Here is a 19,280-nt window from a genome sequence, read left to right on the forward strand (position 1 = left end):
CGGATTTCTTAAATACTGGTGTTGCGGACGTCTATAGGCGGTTGCATGGTGTTGTTTGCGACCTCTTATATAAAAAGTTACTTTAGTTATTAATAAATTAGAATCGCACTTGTTTATCATTAATTCCAGCACGAAATAAATTGTCGCAAAATATTTTTATTAAATTTTTAATTAGTTTGAACTTCTTTATATTAGGTAGGTATTATTATCATTACATTAAACATTTATTTCACGAATAAATAGTACGAAAATCTTAGGCGTTAGCACTTTTTTTTATATAAGAACAGCTTACGATATAAATTAAACATAAATCATGCACGTCGGATGTTAGTTGTGCAAAAACAACAATTAAACCAGCGGAAGTTAATCATTGTGGAGTGTCATCTGTGAATAGTCTCATGCGAATTAATATGATCCCAGTGCGATGATCGCGGAACATGTGTACCTACTCTGTGCAGCGTGGCAAATATCACGCGATTTGTGCTTTATTTTGTAATGAATGTGATTTACTGAGTCTAAATGTTTATTTTATTAAAATCTTTTATTATTAAGCCTTTTATTGCCATACTAACATTTATATGTTTTGAATAAAATATCATTAATTATAATAAAATAAATTATGTATAGACTTAAGAGTCTCTTTTTTATGAAAAAAAGGTACGAGACGAGCAGGATGTTCAGCTGATGGTTATTGGTACGCTCTGCCCATTTCAATGACATAAGTTGTCAAGTCTTATTTGCTCAGTAATTTCACTAGCTACGGCGCCCTTCGGACCGAACAACAGTAATGCTTACATATAACTTAGCTTCACGGCAGAAAAAGGCGCCGTTGTGATACCCATAATCTAGCCGGCAACCGGTGCAAAGGAGCCTCCTACTGTTAAGTACTGTCGATATCTACTATGTAGTGTAGTGTAGTTTGATGACAAAATATGTGATAGAGGCATTAATTATTATCTTTTAACTCTCTTCTGATTGTTTTAATGTCAGTCTGGTTATCATCTTAATCAAGTGTCACGTAGGAATTAGTTTTGTTATTTTTTTCTGTACTTTGTTGATCATTTATTTTGTAAAGCCGATGTATGCGGCAGGAAGAACGAACGGATAAACTACTTTCGATGCTATAACTTGTTCCAGGGATGACTGGTCAAAATGGCCGTGTCGCAGTCAAGAACGTCGAACCAAGTAGAAGGACGAAGATAATTCAGTATTCGTCTAAGGTTCGGCTCGGTTGTAATCGGCGTGCAGTGTGAGTGCAGTCAAGAGCGGGCGCCGGGTGAGTGCCGAGGAGGCAGTCAGGGAAGAACTACCGTTAATGTCAGTCTGGTTATCATCTTAATCAAGTATCATGTAGGAGTTAGATTCGTTGAATTTTTCTGTACTATGTTGATCATTTATTTTGTAAAGCCGATGTATGCGTCAGGAAGACCGAACGGATAAACTACATTCGATGCTATAACTTGTTCCAGAGATAGGGTAAACGAGGACAAGTCAAGAATCTCGAACCAATTTGCAAGTACGAAGATAATTCAAAATTCGTCTTAGCTTCGTTGTAATCGGCGTGCGGTGTGAGTGTGGACGAGAGCGGGCGCCGGGCAAGCGCCAAGCACCGAGGAGGCAACAACAACTATGGACAACCATGAAGATCCTGACGATGTGACCCGCTTTGTTCTGTCTTATTCATTAAAGAAATAAAACGCGTTTATTTATTACTGATATTTTCACACAAATTAATAATTATTTAGGCTGACATTTCGAGGCTATTCATAATAAAGTATACTTTCATATCATGGAAACTTGTTCAGGGGAACTGCAGTTGACAGGAGTCAAATAATTATTGTCAAAGTTGTCATTGTGAAGTTCTCTCCGATGAGCCACGCCATAGAGGTGGTTTCGGCAAAATGAACTCAAAATCAGCCTAGCGAAAGCCTCTAAGAAAATAGCGATTGTATGAAACGTGCATTGATTTTAATGGCGGCTATAATCCTTTGAAGAGGAAGATAGCCTAAAACCACTACGTTTTAAGCAACTGTTCTCTTTTGAACTCAGGCAGATTATACTTCGTCGCCATGTTGTGCTTACCTACTTAATACTTATACCTATACTGTATTTACTATCTCAAACTAATGTCAAAAAAATGTTCCAGTGCTCTCCTGATTTATGTTTTGTATGTGCAAATTAGAAAAAACTTGTTCATATCCCTGAATCATTCTATTTGTATTAACTAATTGATATAGTGAGTGTGACTCCTGAACGGCTTTGGACGGCTTTCCGAACCAACAATTCTCTGAAGTTCTTTGGTCACATCTCCAGAAATGAAGTATCGATTGAGCGGTTGATAGTGCAGGGCCAGGGAGAGGGGAAAAGAGCGAGAGGACGCTCAACCAAGTGATGGACGGATCTTATCAAAGCAGTGACCCAGACACCTGGGGTGGAGTGCTCCCGCAATGCCGTCAAAAGTGGAGGAGCATCGCGAGGGAGGCAGTGCGACCCATAACTAAGGAGACCAACAACGACTAATGTTGCATCATCTTAGAAACCACTCTGACAAGAGTGACCGATTGAGAAGATAGGTCATATATAAATAAGATTTTGCAAGGTAAGTCGTTCTAGCATCAGAACCAGTGATAAAACTCAAAAAAACATGTCAGAATTATTTTATTTTCTTAAACTAAAAACAATAAAATACAATAATGTACGCAATTATAACAGACAAAAGCTCTCAAAAGCACAACAGGTCTAATTAGGAAGCGGTCACAAAAACTGACCGTCTCTTAAGTAACATTTGTATGCAAATTGTAGCGAGTGTATTTATTTAATACGTAAATACCGCATAGCTCCGGCGGAGGGTTAAAATGTTACGATTTAGAAGCAAAGAGGGTTGCTTAACTGTGTACGATTTCAATGAGGAGAATAGATAATTTATCTACTAACTTATCTTCGTAGTGTTGTCCGTTCACTACTGCAATCAACATTGGTAGATTTGCAAAATACCTACTATCTCGAATTTTTTATGTGTTTTGCTCTTTTAATGTTTACAAGATCACAAGATTTTTGCTGCATTAACAAATAATAATAAAATTGAAATCAAAATAATTCCAATAAAAAATTTAAATCCTTATAGCGATCTTATTCTCTGTTGAATCGGTCCGACAACGTTTTGTCAGACCAACCTAGTCGATAAGAAGTTTTATTAGAGGCAGCTGTAATGCGACTCGAAATAAATCGCCATCTCTCTCTTTTAGAGGATATTCGAGTGGACTTTCCTACTGGATCGCCCAAAGATGTGATTTGGTTGGTCTTTCACATGACCTACAGTCTAGTATTTTCCAATTTTTTTTTGGCCTTTCTTTAGAGCTTCCTATAAAGTGGCCGCCCTGCCTGTGTACGTGTCCAAAGAAAGCGATCATGTGGGATGCATATTGCACTGTGAGATAATTGCTGCTTTACATCTAGTTCCTAGAGTACCGAGACGTTTGTGCGAAATTCGTCGTCCGCGGTACTCTTCTTCTTGTTCCGAAATATTTCTTCTTCTTTTCAACCTCTGACAATATCTAGGTTTCGGCAGCATACAGCAGTATGGGTTTTTGTGATGCTACTGTTTCTCCATATTTTTCTCATTGTGTCCACGGCAGTTCTTTTACGCCTACGCCTCTATATTTGTTTCACCACAGTCCGAGATTTCTCTATAACATAATATTATCAAATAAAATACAATTCGACACACGTGGGGCAGAAATGGTAAAAGCCATGGCTTATCTGCGATTGGCGTATATTATCCCCCTTATTCATAATAGTCTGCTAACTTAAAGCATTGCTAATTCTCACTCTGTCTTCTTCTATTGACCTAAGTCAGAATAAGAAAAAACACTCCTTAGCGGCTGTTTAAAGTTAGCGGACCATTATGAATAAGGGGGTATATGTAAAAAAAATATATTTCCAGTTCAATTCTATCAAACTTGAATTGTTACAAGTGACTGTGCACGTTCAAAACACACGGAATACATTATCTACTTTGCCGATCAAAGGAACAACCTGAATACATAACGCTAGAGCTAAGCACGTAACATAAAAGGCGTTCAAAATAAAATTTTGAATTAAAAGTCAACATTGGTGTGAGTTTCACTGAAACGGCAAGAGCTTCAAATGATTTTGATGGGTACCTGCTTTTGAACGCTTGCAGTAGGGCCACTAAATAGGATTGAAGTTTTCAATAATAATTTACATTTTATTAACGCCCACATAAATTTCCATCATCAGTTTTTTCCAGATTGGTATGAAATGGATAACTTAAAAAAAGATGCGATTAAGATTAAGCATTATTACTTTCTTTTGGCAATTACAACAAATGAAAGTCAAGTGTGAGTATGAGGACAACATTTTGACTTTATAGTCGGAATTTTTACCTACAACAATGAATTTGCAAGAGTATTAGTTTTCCTGAATACTTTAATAAAACTAAAACAAAAGTCCAAGGTTCATTTATGATCGCCCAACCTTGTGTAAAGAATAACCCCGAGAAGAAGGACGGAAAATTTCTCTTTAACGGCTGGCAACGTTCTTGATTTTCTTTTTGCTATAATTTTATGAAATGTTACAATCGCTTATTGTGTGGCCTTAAATTTAATGTTTTGTATTAATTAAATTTGTATAATTTAAGTGTGCTAAATAGTAGCCGGCATCCTAATTTTATTCTCTTCATACATCCATTGAAGTCTGTAGCAAACTTCCGCAATATATAAATGGATTGTTTTTTATCATACTAACTTTCGTTATATTTTTTTCAAAAAAGCCCATAATTTGTGCGTGTTTAGGAATACTATTCACCCCAATACCAGGTGAAAGAGATAATACGTGCACAATACGGTCCAAACGCATATTAACGCAAGCGCTTATTAACAATTTTACAAGTTCTGATAATATTAATTAATTAAGTTAAAATATTTTAAAGTAAAATACATCGCAGCCAGTCATATCATTCTAAATTAATGTCGCCTATAATTCTTGCTTTGTATTAGCGTATACACAGAACAGTATAAAGAGATTTTACCTATTCTGTGAGTGTATAAGTCAAATGGAAAATAATACTATGGACTACTTGGTGTTACTTTGTAACTCTTTGATATTACTTTGTTACTCTTTGGTGTTTTATTTATCGATAATTATTTTTAATCGTTTTTCGGCTTTTGTAATATTTTAAATAACATATTAAAAAAAAATTGATCTTTCTAGATATCAGATATATCGAATCAAGGTTTCTACCCAAACTTGTCAGCAGACCACATGACGAGAAATAGAGAAAAAAATTTACAGCATACAAATTATTTAAGTTTTCTTTAGTGTTAATTCCGCCAATATTTGTTTTTAAAACAATTCGACACGTGTTTCGCCTCTACACGAGGCATCCTCAGGACGTGTTGTCCCTCCAAAATCTGGCACGAGACTGCTTGCTTCTCTCTTTCAAAGTCCTGGTACGTCAATATCCTTGTAAGATACTGGGGCCTGGGAATCAGGAAATAATAAGGCATTAACTTCCTTTATTTGGATTAAAAAATATTCATTTTATTTCATAATTTATTTTTAAAGGTGTCTTTCATTAATAATGTGATAATGCACTGTAAAATAATGATGCATTGTATATATGTTAAAAGAGCATTTAAACACATCAATAGCGTTCAGTGCCATTTTTATCGCACGATAAACCAATGTAATAATTTTAATGATTTACTAAATTAAACTAAAAATTAATCCGAGCAATCCAATTATTGTTTAATCGGATTAAAATCTCTAATATTTTTAATACCATGTGTAGTTTCAGTGGTCCATGTTCAATGTTGCAAGGTTAGAAAACCTTTGGACCTTTTTGTGCAAACATTTACATACTCGTATTCCAACAGGGAAGAACCATCGTTTGTATGCAAATAGTATTTGATATAATATTTAATTTAATAAAGGATCGTTATATTACTGACTCTTGAGCTCGAGTGGTGATTATTTTATATTACGAAATACTTGCCTGTTTAAATGTTACGTTTTCGGGAATTGTTTGCTTATCTGAGCGAAGTGGAAATTATTATTATGAAGGCTCTCTAAACGAATTTATCATTATTGTTTTAATATATTTGCTTACGTAAAATCATACTGTTAATGTTAAAGGCAGTGACTATAATGAGCCTAATTTAAATGCTCAATGTTGCCAGCGCTTTGGGCGCTTTATCTGCATTTATTCTATTAGGTATACTTAGAAAACTTACAGGTTTTCACCAATAGTTAAAAGCTTTGTAATTAACAAAATAAAGATATCCAAAACAGGAGAGCATAGAAATAGGAGTGCTTATTGGATTGAGAAAATAAATTATATTTTACATTACAATTATAATACAAATATACATCAATCTTTATGCAGAAATTAATATTTATACTACGATCTGTGACCCCGATATGACGTCTTTTTAAAGTTTTCATTATAATTGCACAATTCAAAGGGAATATATGTGATGATTTGGGCTTCATAGTCACTAATATGTGGCAAAATTTAATTTATTTTGTTGTTCTGGGAGAATATTACCTAAAACCAGGAATAAACATAAACTTATTATGCCTATACTCCATTAAGTCTAATTAGTAAGTCTTTTGTTCGATGAACATAATCCCGAAAAATTTAAGAAACAAATGTATTACGAAATTCAAAAGAATATGACTTTTTAAGAAAATTTGTGTGGTAAAAGTTACTATAATTTAAATGATTTTCTTCGCTTGACCAGCGCTCAAGCTATCAATTAATACATTTTATATCACGATATTATGTTGTGATGAAGTCTTATTAAAAAAAGAGCCCACTAAGTTTCTTCCGTTCTTCTAAGGTCTGAGGCATACTTTTTAAAATCAGTGATGATATTAAAATTATTTGAATTTGAATTATTCTTCTTGATATTTTAACTAGATAACATTATCTTTCTGTTATAGGTAGGTAGAGTCATATATACAGACGGACAGATATTAACCACCTTGGACTTTCTTTAAAAAAAAAAACAAGTCATACTTAGATACTCTCAATACGGTTTTTGTATAAGTTTAGTTCATTTAAAATGACACATAATAACTTTTTGTTCTTCAAGTGTATAAAAAAATAAAATGAAACGTCCGTGATCAACTACAACTCGAATATAACACCCATGTTTATATTTGCACTATTAGCTGATGGATTGAAAATTTCAACCCAATCTTTTCAGCGGTTTAGCTGTGTGTTACTAACGGCCGTTTTCAATAATGTATCTCTAGTTACAGAAACATTGCTTTCACCGTTTAATGACAATATCTTATCTATCCATAGTTATGTTCAATATAGTTATCGTCCAATGCTTTATGTCGATAGATTGAAATGTAAGTAAGCGCAAAAGGATAGATTTGTTCACCTTTAGTAAGTTAAACAAAGGATAGATAGGTTATTGAAAACGGCCGTAAGTCAGCAAGCTAGAGAAATAAAGAAAATAAAAAAAAACATGTTTGTCTCGCGACGCCCATGTGTGACAACTTAAACTAATCTAACTTGAACTATTTAATATTGAACTTGTTAAACTTGAGAAAAGCTTACCTAAATTTTATGTAGATTAATATGATAATGTAATAAAAGGTTATTTATAAAATCTTTTATTCTTAGTACAATTTTATAATATTATGTAGGGACAATAGAATTTTGTGTGTGTACATCATTAGTATCATTATTTAATTCTACAGAAATAACAATTGGCTTATGGTAGATATAATTAGCAACGAAATTTTTACATTGTATGTCATCTAAAAATCCTGCAAAGACGGCTTTGAAGATTAATTATTGAATATTAAAAAATGTGGCAGAATATTCTGAAAACTTTTATTTATTATTTACTAGCTGACCCAGCAAACGTTGTATTGCCATCATAGTATCATCATCAACTGTAGTTAATCTATCAACTGTAGGTAGCTAAAATTAAGTTTGTTTTTTTAACTCCTGAGAAAGTTAGAAAGATACAAAGATTCTAATTAGTTGTTTATTTTAAACTATTCTTTCAATTAGATTTCTGAACGACGGGGGACATATCAAAGGAAAAACAAAATTGTTGTTTTTTTTAAATTCCGAACAAAAAAAATTAAAGACCAAAATTAAACAAATCGGTCCAGCCGTTCTCGAGTTTTAGCGAGACTAAAGAACAGCAATTCATTTTTATATATGTATGTATTAGAAAAGTAGTAATAAATAAACATATACACTTGGAGATTTTCAAAAAATATTACTGAGGAATTTGGGTAAGTCTTGTTAAATCCATTTTAAAGCCAATAAATTATAACGTTTAAAAATAGTTTTATATAATTTTTTTTGACGGAAGTATAGCGTTACGTATCGAAGCGGCTTACCCTCCCATAAGAAGTTATCACTTCAATAAATATATTTTAGTTTCATAAAATAAAGTTGAATCATGAATACGACAACATGAAGCTTCCACCAATCATTTTCAACTACCCTCAACTTTTGTTTCCGCTTATTACAATTGGGAATGATCAACATAATGGGATTCTCCAGCTAGATTACGCCGGATTACGGCAGATTATTTTATACTGAACGCAATGAAAAAAAATTCAGTCACACATTCCCTATTCTATTTTCTGCCATGCAAATAATAACATTATTTATAATGACATAAGGTTCTATTTTGTTTGACTTCATGGTAGAGGAAATGTATTCTGCGTTGAATAAAAATACCGAACAGGACGGCTTTGCTTTATCATTGTGAAGTGCCAGTGTAATTAGTTTTTGTAAAAAGCGTGCGTGCTCATTCCGATATTTTTTTTATATTTATATATTTTGTTTCTCAACGATGAAGTATTTTTAATGAAAATAAGAGACGAGACGAGCTCAACGTTCAGCTGATGGTAATTGATACTTCCTGCCCATAATAATGCAGTGCTGATCAAGATTCTTTAAAAACCCAAAAATTCTGAGCGGCATTACAATTGCGTTCGTCACCTTGAGACCTAATATGCTAAGTCTCGTTTGCTCAGTCATTTCACTAGTTACAGCGCCCTTCTAACGGAAACACAATAATGCTTACATATTACTGCTTCACGGCAGAAATTGGTGCCGTTGTGGTACCCATAATCTAGCCGGTCTCCTGTGCCAAGGAGCCTCCCACTGGTTAATTATAATTTGATATTTTTTTGTGGACATTTAAACCTTTGTTTTCATAAAAATAACTTAATTACACTTAAATAGAAACAAACTATCAACTTATTACCTACTTAAATATAATGATTCCAATTTAGGTTGTAGTTTGCAGGGAGCTCAAGAAGCTGGAAACATTACCTCTTTGAGTTACTAAGCTTGTAAGTAACAGACGTACTAAATTTCGAGCGGATGGATCCCAAGAATGTCTCCAATGTTTTCCATCCTTCCACCGCCGTAAATGTCGCCTTTGACAAGCTTTCGAGATGAAAGTCCACTAGTCCTAGTCGTTATGTCCCACACCCGCATCCGCCCATGTCTCCAGGGAATCAACGTAGACCACCGGAGCTCTTCACTTGAAATTATAGTCTTAAGAAAAGCCTGAAACTGCGACTGTGCAGCAGCAGCAAAATAGACCATGATCATGAAGATCATATAGGGTATGGTTCTAAGCTTAGATTATTTATACGTCTAGATAGAACCTCTTGGCTCTTCTTTAGGGTGCGTGACAAGCTTCGACATACACTCGCGATTTGTATGTCACTTAGTGTTAATGTGCGTGCATTGCTCAAAATGGAAGTTAACTGTCAACTTAATTTTTTTTTCGACTTTTTCATAGCTGTTACAGTCAATCTATATGCATAAATGATCTACGGTTCTAAGTTTGCCCAGGCAAAAACTTACAGGGGTCGAAAAGCTTGAGTTTCCCAATGTTGCTCGAAGGAGTGGTTTGAAACCCCAACAGCTCTGATTGAGGTTGGTTGCAATGAGATAAGCCCAGTCAAAAATGTCTAAATGTTTTTGAAAAATGTTGAATAGGGGCTCATCTCTTATGCACAGGAAATGAAAGAAAATCCTCGCCCAGAAAAACCATTATATTACATGCATTTATAGCAAAATTGACACATACAATTGACCTTACAGATGGAAAATAATTCGTCCATACCATCAGCCCATGCTGTAAACAGAAGGACGGATTTTTTAATGAAATAAACTTACCATTTTTATTGTTTAAACTATATTTACCCGGACATTTGAAGTGAGATGAGATTAACTGAGAGGGATCATCAACCAAAAGGTTTGTTCCAAAAAGACTGCGAACATTCCAAAAAGGGGCCGGGCTGGTTGGAGTAACTGGCGGTCTCTGTACGAAAAATGTCCCCAATTAGGGAGACTATTGGTGGAAACTGGAGCCTCAATTACAAATCATGTAACGTAGGAATAGTTCAGTACAAACCTTATAAAAATCTGCGGTACAAAACACCATTTACGTAGCAAAATGCAAGTTTTGACCTCTGTTTGGCTATCTTTTTTGCGCTGAAAGATAAAATATTGATATTCGTGTGTGGCTTTCATCCATACGACCAAGCTGTGGAACTTCCTTGTGCGGTATTTCCAGGACGATACGACATGGACACCGTCAAAAAAAGTGTGTACACTTTTTTAAACTCTTCCATAAAAAAAAATTTAGCAAACTGTCATTAACAATAAAAATATAATTGCAAACATCGTACAGAATAAGGGTGCGACCGGGATTAGCCGTTCGTATTTTGAAATTTATCAGAGTCCAGTGCGATATGCTATGAAAAATTGAGGTGTTTATACAAAGGCTACGTGACGCATTCTGTCACCGCTAAATTGTTATTGTTTTTTGTGAATTATAACACTAGCTTTGATAACGCAGGTTTGCCTCCACAGTGGAAATTATCTGTTCATCCTTCTTCAAAGCCGTTGTTTATCGAAGATGACATTTATTTAAAATCATTCTACGGGCGCTAGCCCATAGCAATGAATATCAGGGACACTCGTGTCTGTTTTTAGAAATGATAATTTTCCATAAAGAAGATACTTATATACAGGAGTAGTATTGATAACAGTGGCTCTAACTGGTCATGGTGCTTGTAATAAACATCTATTTAATGTAGGCGTAGCTGTACTCTCTGAGCAGGGCCTTTATGGTGGCAGAGGAAACTGCTGCGCGTATAATTCTGCTTTATCCAGGTTTAGCAAATTACCAGAAAAAGGAAAAATCTTTAGGAAGGAGAGGAGATTGCTAAGGTTTCTGGAGGAGTTGGGGTGGCAGGAATAACGATTATAGTCCCATGAGGGAAACAGTTGACCCCCGACAACACCATACCATACCGTAGTATATGTATATTTTGTTTGTGGTTTTGCTCATCTTGGTAGATGCTGGGAGGCTTCCTTGCACAGGATATCAGCTAGTACCTACCTACTATGGCCGTACCTTTTTTTTTCGTGAAGTAGCAGTGTTCAAGCCTTTATTGTGTTTTGGTTCAAAATCGCCGTAGCTAGTGAAATAAGTTGGCTAATAAGACTCAATATCTAATTTTTTTTATGAAAATAAGGGACGAGACGAGCAGGAAGTTCAGCTGATGGTAATTGATACGCCCTATTCATTACAATGCAGTGCCGCTCAGGATTCTTGAAAAGCCCAAAAATTCTGAGCTGCAATACAATTGGGCTCGTCACCTTGAGACATAAGATATTAAGTCTCATTTGCCCAGTAATTTCACTAGCTACGGCGCCCTACAGACCGAAACAAAGTAATGTTTACACATTACTGCTTCACGGCAGAAATAGGCGCTGTTGTGGTACCCATAATCTGTAATAATATATATAATGTACATACAAGCTTCCTGTGCAAAGTAGCCTCCCACTGGTAAATTCTCTACTCGTGTCTCAAACTGTCCATCGCAATTGGGATGTCTCTCAGAATTGAATCCCGAGCGGCACTGCATTATAATGGGCAGTTAACATCAGGTGAACGTCTATCTCGTCTCCTCACTTTGTTTCGTTTAAAAAAAACTCCGAAGAGTTAGTATCAAGACTTATCAGTCGGAGATCAGAACGCAGATTAATTCTCGACGAAATCAATCGGATATTGGTGACAATAAAGCGGTATTACAAATTATGACGTCACTGATAGCTACCGATAGCGCCGCTAATCCGCGGATTTGTGTAATACAACATAATCAACCACTCCCATGTCACATACAACACTTATTAGACTGAATATGACAGTTAAAGAATTATATAAAATTAAATTTAAAAAAAATGAATCATCTATACCTTCTTTAATACTACCACTGCTTTGTGATGCTTCTTATTTTGAGAAAATTTCTTATTAAAAAAAAACCTAAAAATTGCTGTTTTAGAATTTATTTTAGGTTATAATATAATACAAATATATGTTTACCATATAACATATTGCTGAAGGGCACTGGTATATAAATAATAGTAATTATATATTATATTTAAAAAATCTTTTTTTATACAAATGATTTAAGTTTTCTTTAGTGTCAATTCCGCCAATATTTGTCTTTAAACAATTCGACACGTGTTTCGCCGTCCTGAGTCCTGAGGATGCCTCGTGTAGAGACACGAGGCATCCTCAGGACGTGTTGTCTCGCCAAAATCTGGCACGAGACCAATATGACCAAAATATTATAGACTGTTAAGTTTACACTATCATTACAACTGAAACTTTTCAGTGAATCTATGTGAATGATAATTTATTGAATTAGCGTTATTTAGAATAAAAATTTCCAAATTATCTAAACATGAATATATACGACCTGTATAGCCGAGTGGTTAGCGATCCTACCTACTAAGCTAGAGGTCTCGGGTTCGAATCCCGGTAGGTGCAAGCATTTATATGATGAATATGGATGTTTGTTCCCGAGCCATGGATGTTTAAATGTATTTATGTATGTTTATATGAACTTATGTATGTTTAAGTAAGTGTATTGTATTAAATATATCGTTGTCTTGTAACCCATAACACAGGCTATATATGCTTAACTTGGGGCAAGATAATTTGTGTAAAAAGTGTGTCAATATTATTATAATTATTATTATAAGTTATCTTAAGTATTAACTCCAGTAAGATATGTTAGTCTGCATATGGAATACACTTAAACCACTACACACGGCAGTGGCTACTGCCATTGGTGGCTACCAACGCATTCCTTTATCCCTGGTTTTGCGGAAGTCCATGGGCGGTTGCCCCACCACCTCCCATGACGTGAGTCCCTCTTATATAAAAGAAAGCTTTTCCTAATTTCATTACATTACTTTTTTTTATCAACACAAGGTATGAGTATTATCGCTTTGTTCATAGTAAGCGCTTCGTAAAGATTTGCTCAAAGCACATACAAATACATATAAAAGAAATAATATTAAGAGACACCTATATATATTATTTTAAATAGACTTTTAATAGATAATTAAAAAAAATAAAACCTGATTGAAAAAGTAAAAAAAAGAATTGATTTAAAAAAATGTATTTAATATATTTTTATAACGAATTACACATCTACAGCTAAAATTATCAACAGCCATCTATATTAACCAATCATGAGTTGAGCCCTTGAAAAAAAAAATTCAATCGCTCCCGCATCGTTTGAACAATAAAATCTATCAGGAATCATATTATTGTGTTACCTATACAAAGTGATTGTCGCGCGTATGGCTGGGTTTCGGGCGGGGCCTGTTCTACCACGCCCATTGTCGATAAGGCTCAAAATTCCTCACCGAATAGAGGAACACTCGCCTCTATCGACAGATAGCTCTGTTGTAGCAGGCGAAGTGGGCACTCAACAAAGTCACGCGGCCCGCAGTGGTCGCTCGTAGCGGCTATCAAAGTGGCGGTTCTATGGACGTTTTAATTAATCTATGACAATGGAAGTTAGTGCTATGCCTCCGATGCCTTTGGACTTCTCCATGGTGAGGAGCGGATCTCCAGGCCTGAGGGATGAATCGCCGAAACCGGTTTCCAACAGCGCTTTCAGAGTCGTCACGCCGAAAGGTATGAAAATGAGAAAAATGTACATAAAGTTTAATAGAATGAAATTGATTATGTTTTAGTTTTTGCATATAAAAAATAAATGTCACAGAGTAGATAGTAAATATTTTAGTCAGATATAAAATGGTTTATATCCTCTATTCTGCCCTTCCTAGACATTCTTGATGATAGAAGCATGGAAGCATTGAATAACTCTCTCACTAAAGTTGTTTTACTTTTTTTTTACAACAATTGTTTTTTGATTTCGTTAGGAGATTAGATAATTAAAAATTATTCCACTATTCCTAATATTATTTTTTAATATCGACTAAATTCATAAATATAAAAATTATAACATTTTAAATCATATGATATAATATATTATAGTATTATGAATTTTTGATGTCACTGTCATGATACTAAGATTTTTTTTATTCTTCTTAATGGCGGTAGACTTAGTAATACGAGTATTATAATAATAATAACGTATAAAATACCTACTTAATACGTCGAAAATGTTTAGGACTGTTTAGAACTATAAGATCATATAATTTATGACTTAATTAAATTTTATAGGATTGTTTTTTTCACTCCTTGAGGCTTCCTGCTTCAAAAGTACCTATTCTATCCGTATTCTAAATCCGTCTCTACTAAGAAAAAATATTAAAATTATCAAATTTTATAACCGATGATATATTTTTGTAATGTTTTGTTTTAGCTTACATTATTTCTTCAGACCAATTTTTAATTTTTAATCAACTTTTATAAGTTACTAGCTGACCCGACAGACGTTGTTCTGTTCATAATGAAAAAAAACTCTTGCGGATGGAATTTTGGAAAAACTTAGCTGACTTCTTCTCGGTGAAAAGAATATTCCTACCAAATTTCAAGTCTTTAGCTCTAATGGTTTCAGAGATATCGTGATGAGTGACTATATACGTGGAAATCTCCTATATATATATATATATATATACATATATATAGATGTAAGATATTGCAGCCTACAGTTGTATGTATAAGGAAGATATAATTATCAAGCGGGAAGCAGGATGCCTCTATAAATATAATTTAACTATAATGAGGCCATTGCCATAGGTTGTATCATATCGAATCAATATCACTTAACTTATTTAGGTCAAAAAAATTACACTTATGATTGTCCAAAGTTATACAATTAATCATTCAGTACCACTTCGGAAAAGGTTGAGGTAGAACGACAAGAAGTGGCAAAAAACTGTTGTGTCATCATGTACAGGCTAATCGTCTTACAAATTATTTTAATTAGAATATATGTAAAGTGATGCAACAAAAATACTCAAACGTCAAGTAATAATTTAAAAAAAATGTTTATGAATAAAATAGTCATAAGAGATATTAAATACTCATTGTAAATAACTAAATCTATTATGTGAGCATTATACTAACAATTGTAAAGATAAATGAGTCAACTATAAACACAACATTAAGTAGAGTTACCGATGGCAGAATCAGTCAACCACAACAAGTAGCGCCCGTTCACGCGCACCACGCAACGACTAGCCATCGCCTCCTTCCCTAAAGAAGGGAATGACCCGTCCCGCGAGTTTTATTTATAAAAGCGCTTTAGCTCTTCCTTTTTTATCCTCACGTGAGAAGAAGCGTGGGCAAAGTACTAATTATTCCATATTCATCAGTTTCTATGAGCACGTTCGTCAAGGAATCTTGGCACTGGTGAGCTTTTGTTGCAAATATCGTCATGCTTGCTCAAATTAAATTGCTTGTCGCAGCTTCTCTAAGTTATGGTCGAGGGAATCAATAGCTTGTTCATTTGTTATGCTCGTGAATGGACGCTGCTTGTGGGACGGTGGCTGGTCGATCTTGCCATCGAGGAATAAATCAATGTTTTTTTAAACTTCAAGTTTAAAAAAGCATTGATCTATTTATACTGAAATTCTTAAAGTTTTCTTAATTAATATACATTTTAGTATTTTCTTTAATTAATGAGAGTGTTACAGATTTAAATAAACCACTTTTTAACGGATTAAAACGCGTGTAACTAATTGTACCTGTGCTTTTATATTAGTTTTTGGGTAAAAGTTACTATAGTATTATTATTTTAGCTTAACTTTCGTTTCGTGACTTTTTCAGAGCACGTTTTTAAACTTGGACTGAAAATATACATGCTTTATTTTTTAACTTACTCTAGCAAGGCATGTATAATTTTACATGTATTGTAAATTGAGTATTTTAAAAAGTAATATATATAAATGGTGAATTTCTAAATATTGACTTTGAAACTCTTATTAAAGCTTAACCTATTAAGCTATTCTGAAATAGCGATTATTTCTAAGTGTAAGTTTGTAATCTAAATGAAAAAATTAATTTTGATTTGAATTAGCGTTGATCAATCAAGGCCAATTAATTGCAAGTAAGTTTTATAAGCTACAAAATAAAAGATACCCAGACTTTTACTAACTATATTGTTTAATATCAAAACGTATGTACCTACCAAATTAAAAAGATCCTGACAAAAATCATGCATTAAACTTAAATCATAAAACCTGCAATTCTGATTGGTCAAAGTACGTCTCAAAGGGAAAATGCTTCTGAAATATTAATTTCCAATTTTCCCCTCGCGAGGATGCTTTTTTATCGCCTTTGTGAAGAATTTCCACTTCGTAATCAACTTTAATTGAAGTTGGTATGTGAAGTCCTCTGTGATGATTTTAAAATCATTTTATCTAATAATTTAACTGCCAGAGGCTAACTATTACTATTGTAGTTTTACGTTCGCAAGAATTGATGATATTACATGAAATAAAAACATAATTCAACCACGTTGCAATATTAATTTATTATTATTTGATCAAATTATAAAAAGCTTTATCGATTATGATGAGATTTATTATTGTTCTTATGGTGTCAGACGTTAAAAAGAGATTTTAAACTCTGTTTGTCTGTTTTCATTTTTGTTTTCTCTATTTCTATCACGGAGGAATATTCAGGAAATTTAACTGTACATAATTTGAGGTGAAGCAAACTTTACATACATGTGAAAAAGGATTTCGCTTGAATGTGTTAGAGCAATTAGAAATAAAAAAACACAAAAATAACATGTTTACATTGTTGAATGAACAAACAAATTTGGTCCCTTGCCCATTGTTACGTATCTCTTCCGGGGGTAATAACATCAACAACAACCGACCAATCACAGCGCGTCATTTCATGGGACAAGGGTATAAAAGAGCGGTTTCCGGCTCATTTGATTCTATCTCGTGCCAGATTTTGGCGAGTCAACATGTCCTGAGGATGCCTCGTGTAGAGGCGAAACACGTGTCGAATTGTTTAAAGACAAATATTGGCTGAATTAACACTAAAGAAAACTCAAAACATTTGGATTTAAATTTTTGTATGACTGTCTGTTTGTATTATCCAAAATCCAAATGGCTGTTTTATCTTCGTAACGGTTGGAATTTTTTTAAGGAAAATCCCTAAAAGCCATATATAAGCCTAAGGCTACTGAAGAAAGTAATTAAGAATCCCGCCTGTGTAAAAATCTCGCTTGCACATAAATGAAGATATTAATCGTAAAATGATATTATGATTTGTGAGATCTTATTAATTTGTGGAATGTCAGAATTGATGCTTTTAAAAAGATCAACAAACCCCGCGCCACTACGATAATTTATAGCATCTAATTTCGATAATCACTACATATTTCAAAAAATCAAAACAAAGTCCTCCGCCGCGTCTGTCTGTCTGCTCGCGAATAACTCAAAAACTACTGCACAGATTTTCATACTGTCACCAATGGATAGATAGCGTGGTTCTCGAGAAAGGTTTAAATATATAATTTCTTAAGTTTTTGTATACATTAACACTTTTTGTCAGAGGTGTCGAAAAAAAATATGCCATCTGGGAGCTTTCAGCGAAACCGCTGTCTAAACGGTTTTAGATATAACAAAATAATTTATGGTGGAATTTTGTATCTTATAGGTCGTCAGAAAAGTCCACGATGGCATTTGTCTATCTCGTAAGGATAATATTTTACATCCATGTTAATACTTTAAAAAACGGCAATTATAAAGCGGTCATGTAAAAGCTGTTTACACAAATACGATATTAAGCCTTATCACTACATTTTTTTTCAAAATCATTCAGAAATACGTTTTTGTTTCATTTTTAACTCACAACCTTTGATTACACATTTCCTATTCACTACATTATTCCCTAATAGTCCATTGAAATGTTACAATTTAAGGACATAATTTTGTTTTTTTTTTAGAGTACGTAATTTTATTTTTGGGACATATATGGCACATATAGTCACTAGAAACTTAACTCTAGTTTGTGGGGTTGCAGCCCTTGTCTCCCAGCCGCCATTTTGGAAAAAGGGGTGCAAACACCTTTTTCGCGATATCTCGGAAATTATGCGTCCTACAAAAAATTCGTAAAGACATAATTTGCAGCAAAATTTCTTTGCTATAAAACTTTTTTGTACGGTCAGCTAGTTGTAAATATCACCCATCGTCAAATACTTAAAATCAAAGTAAAAACTCCGTTATTTTTTAATTATTCTTTATAATTTCGTAATTCTTAAGAAAATGAATTTATGTCGAACATAATAAATTATCTTTAAAGTAAAAGTAAGTATAAACACATTGTAATTTCAACGAATTACTCCATATAACCAGTATCTGGATGTATTCATATTAAGTGCAGTTGTAAGAAACTTTCTTCGACGTACAACCAAATTGCGGAAAATACTTGCTTCCGCAATGATTCCACATCATCCACCCGGGTCTGGTAATAAAATGCCTATTTTATAAAAAAAATAATATGAAAAAGTGACGAGTAAGTCTTTCGACTGTAGGTAAGTTATAAAGCCAAATTTCTCAGCGCAGTTATGCTCATTACTTTGTGAGTTGGATTGGATATGTAAGTATAGGCATAAAGTAGGGATAGGGACGTATAAGTATGTAATTGGGTAGATATGTAATAACAATATTTTTTTTCATCCTTCAGTATGAAACAGGCAACGGTACACACAATACAGACAGATCTTGAATTGCGTTGAGATTTTTTTAATAAGTGACTTAAACTTACCGCTAATTTCTTATAACAGTCTAAAGAACAGGTCAAAATAAATTCGTGAATTCAATAATTATTAATGCCTCTCCTTTCCTCTCCAAAATTATTTGCACCATTAATACACGTAAAATAATACGCCTTGACATTGCGTGGAAAACAGTTTATTTGTTTACAATCCTCGTTATTCACTACTAATCTGAATAAATG

At 33.8% G+C, this 19,280-nt stretch overlaps 1 protein-coding gene across 1 annotated transcript in view; it reads left to right on the forward strand.

Annotated features, from left to right (window-relative positions):
- Positions 1-13,823: 13,823 nt before the first annotated feature.
- Positions 13,824-19,280, forward strand: part of LOC126979902 (zinc finger protein Gfi-1b) — a 91,148-nt gene continuing 85,691 nt past the window's right edge. Inside the window, exon 1 of the mRNA XM_050829488.1 lies at positions 13,824-14,027. Within this exon, the coding sequence (XP_050685445.1) occupies positions 13,895-14,027 (133 nt within the window). The 5' untranslated portion in view covers positions 13,824-13,894. The remainder of the gene's footprint in view (positions 14,028-19,280) is intronic.

This window comes from Leptidea sinapis, chromosome 4 (genome assembly GCF_905404315.1).
Source record: "Leptidea sinapis chromosome 4, ilLepSina1.1, whole genome shotgun sequence".
In the NCBI taxonomy this organism is placed as follows: domain Eukaryota; kingdom Metazoa; phylum Arthropoda; class Insecta; order Lepidoptera; family Pieridae; genus Leptidea; species Leptidea sinapis.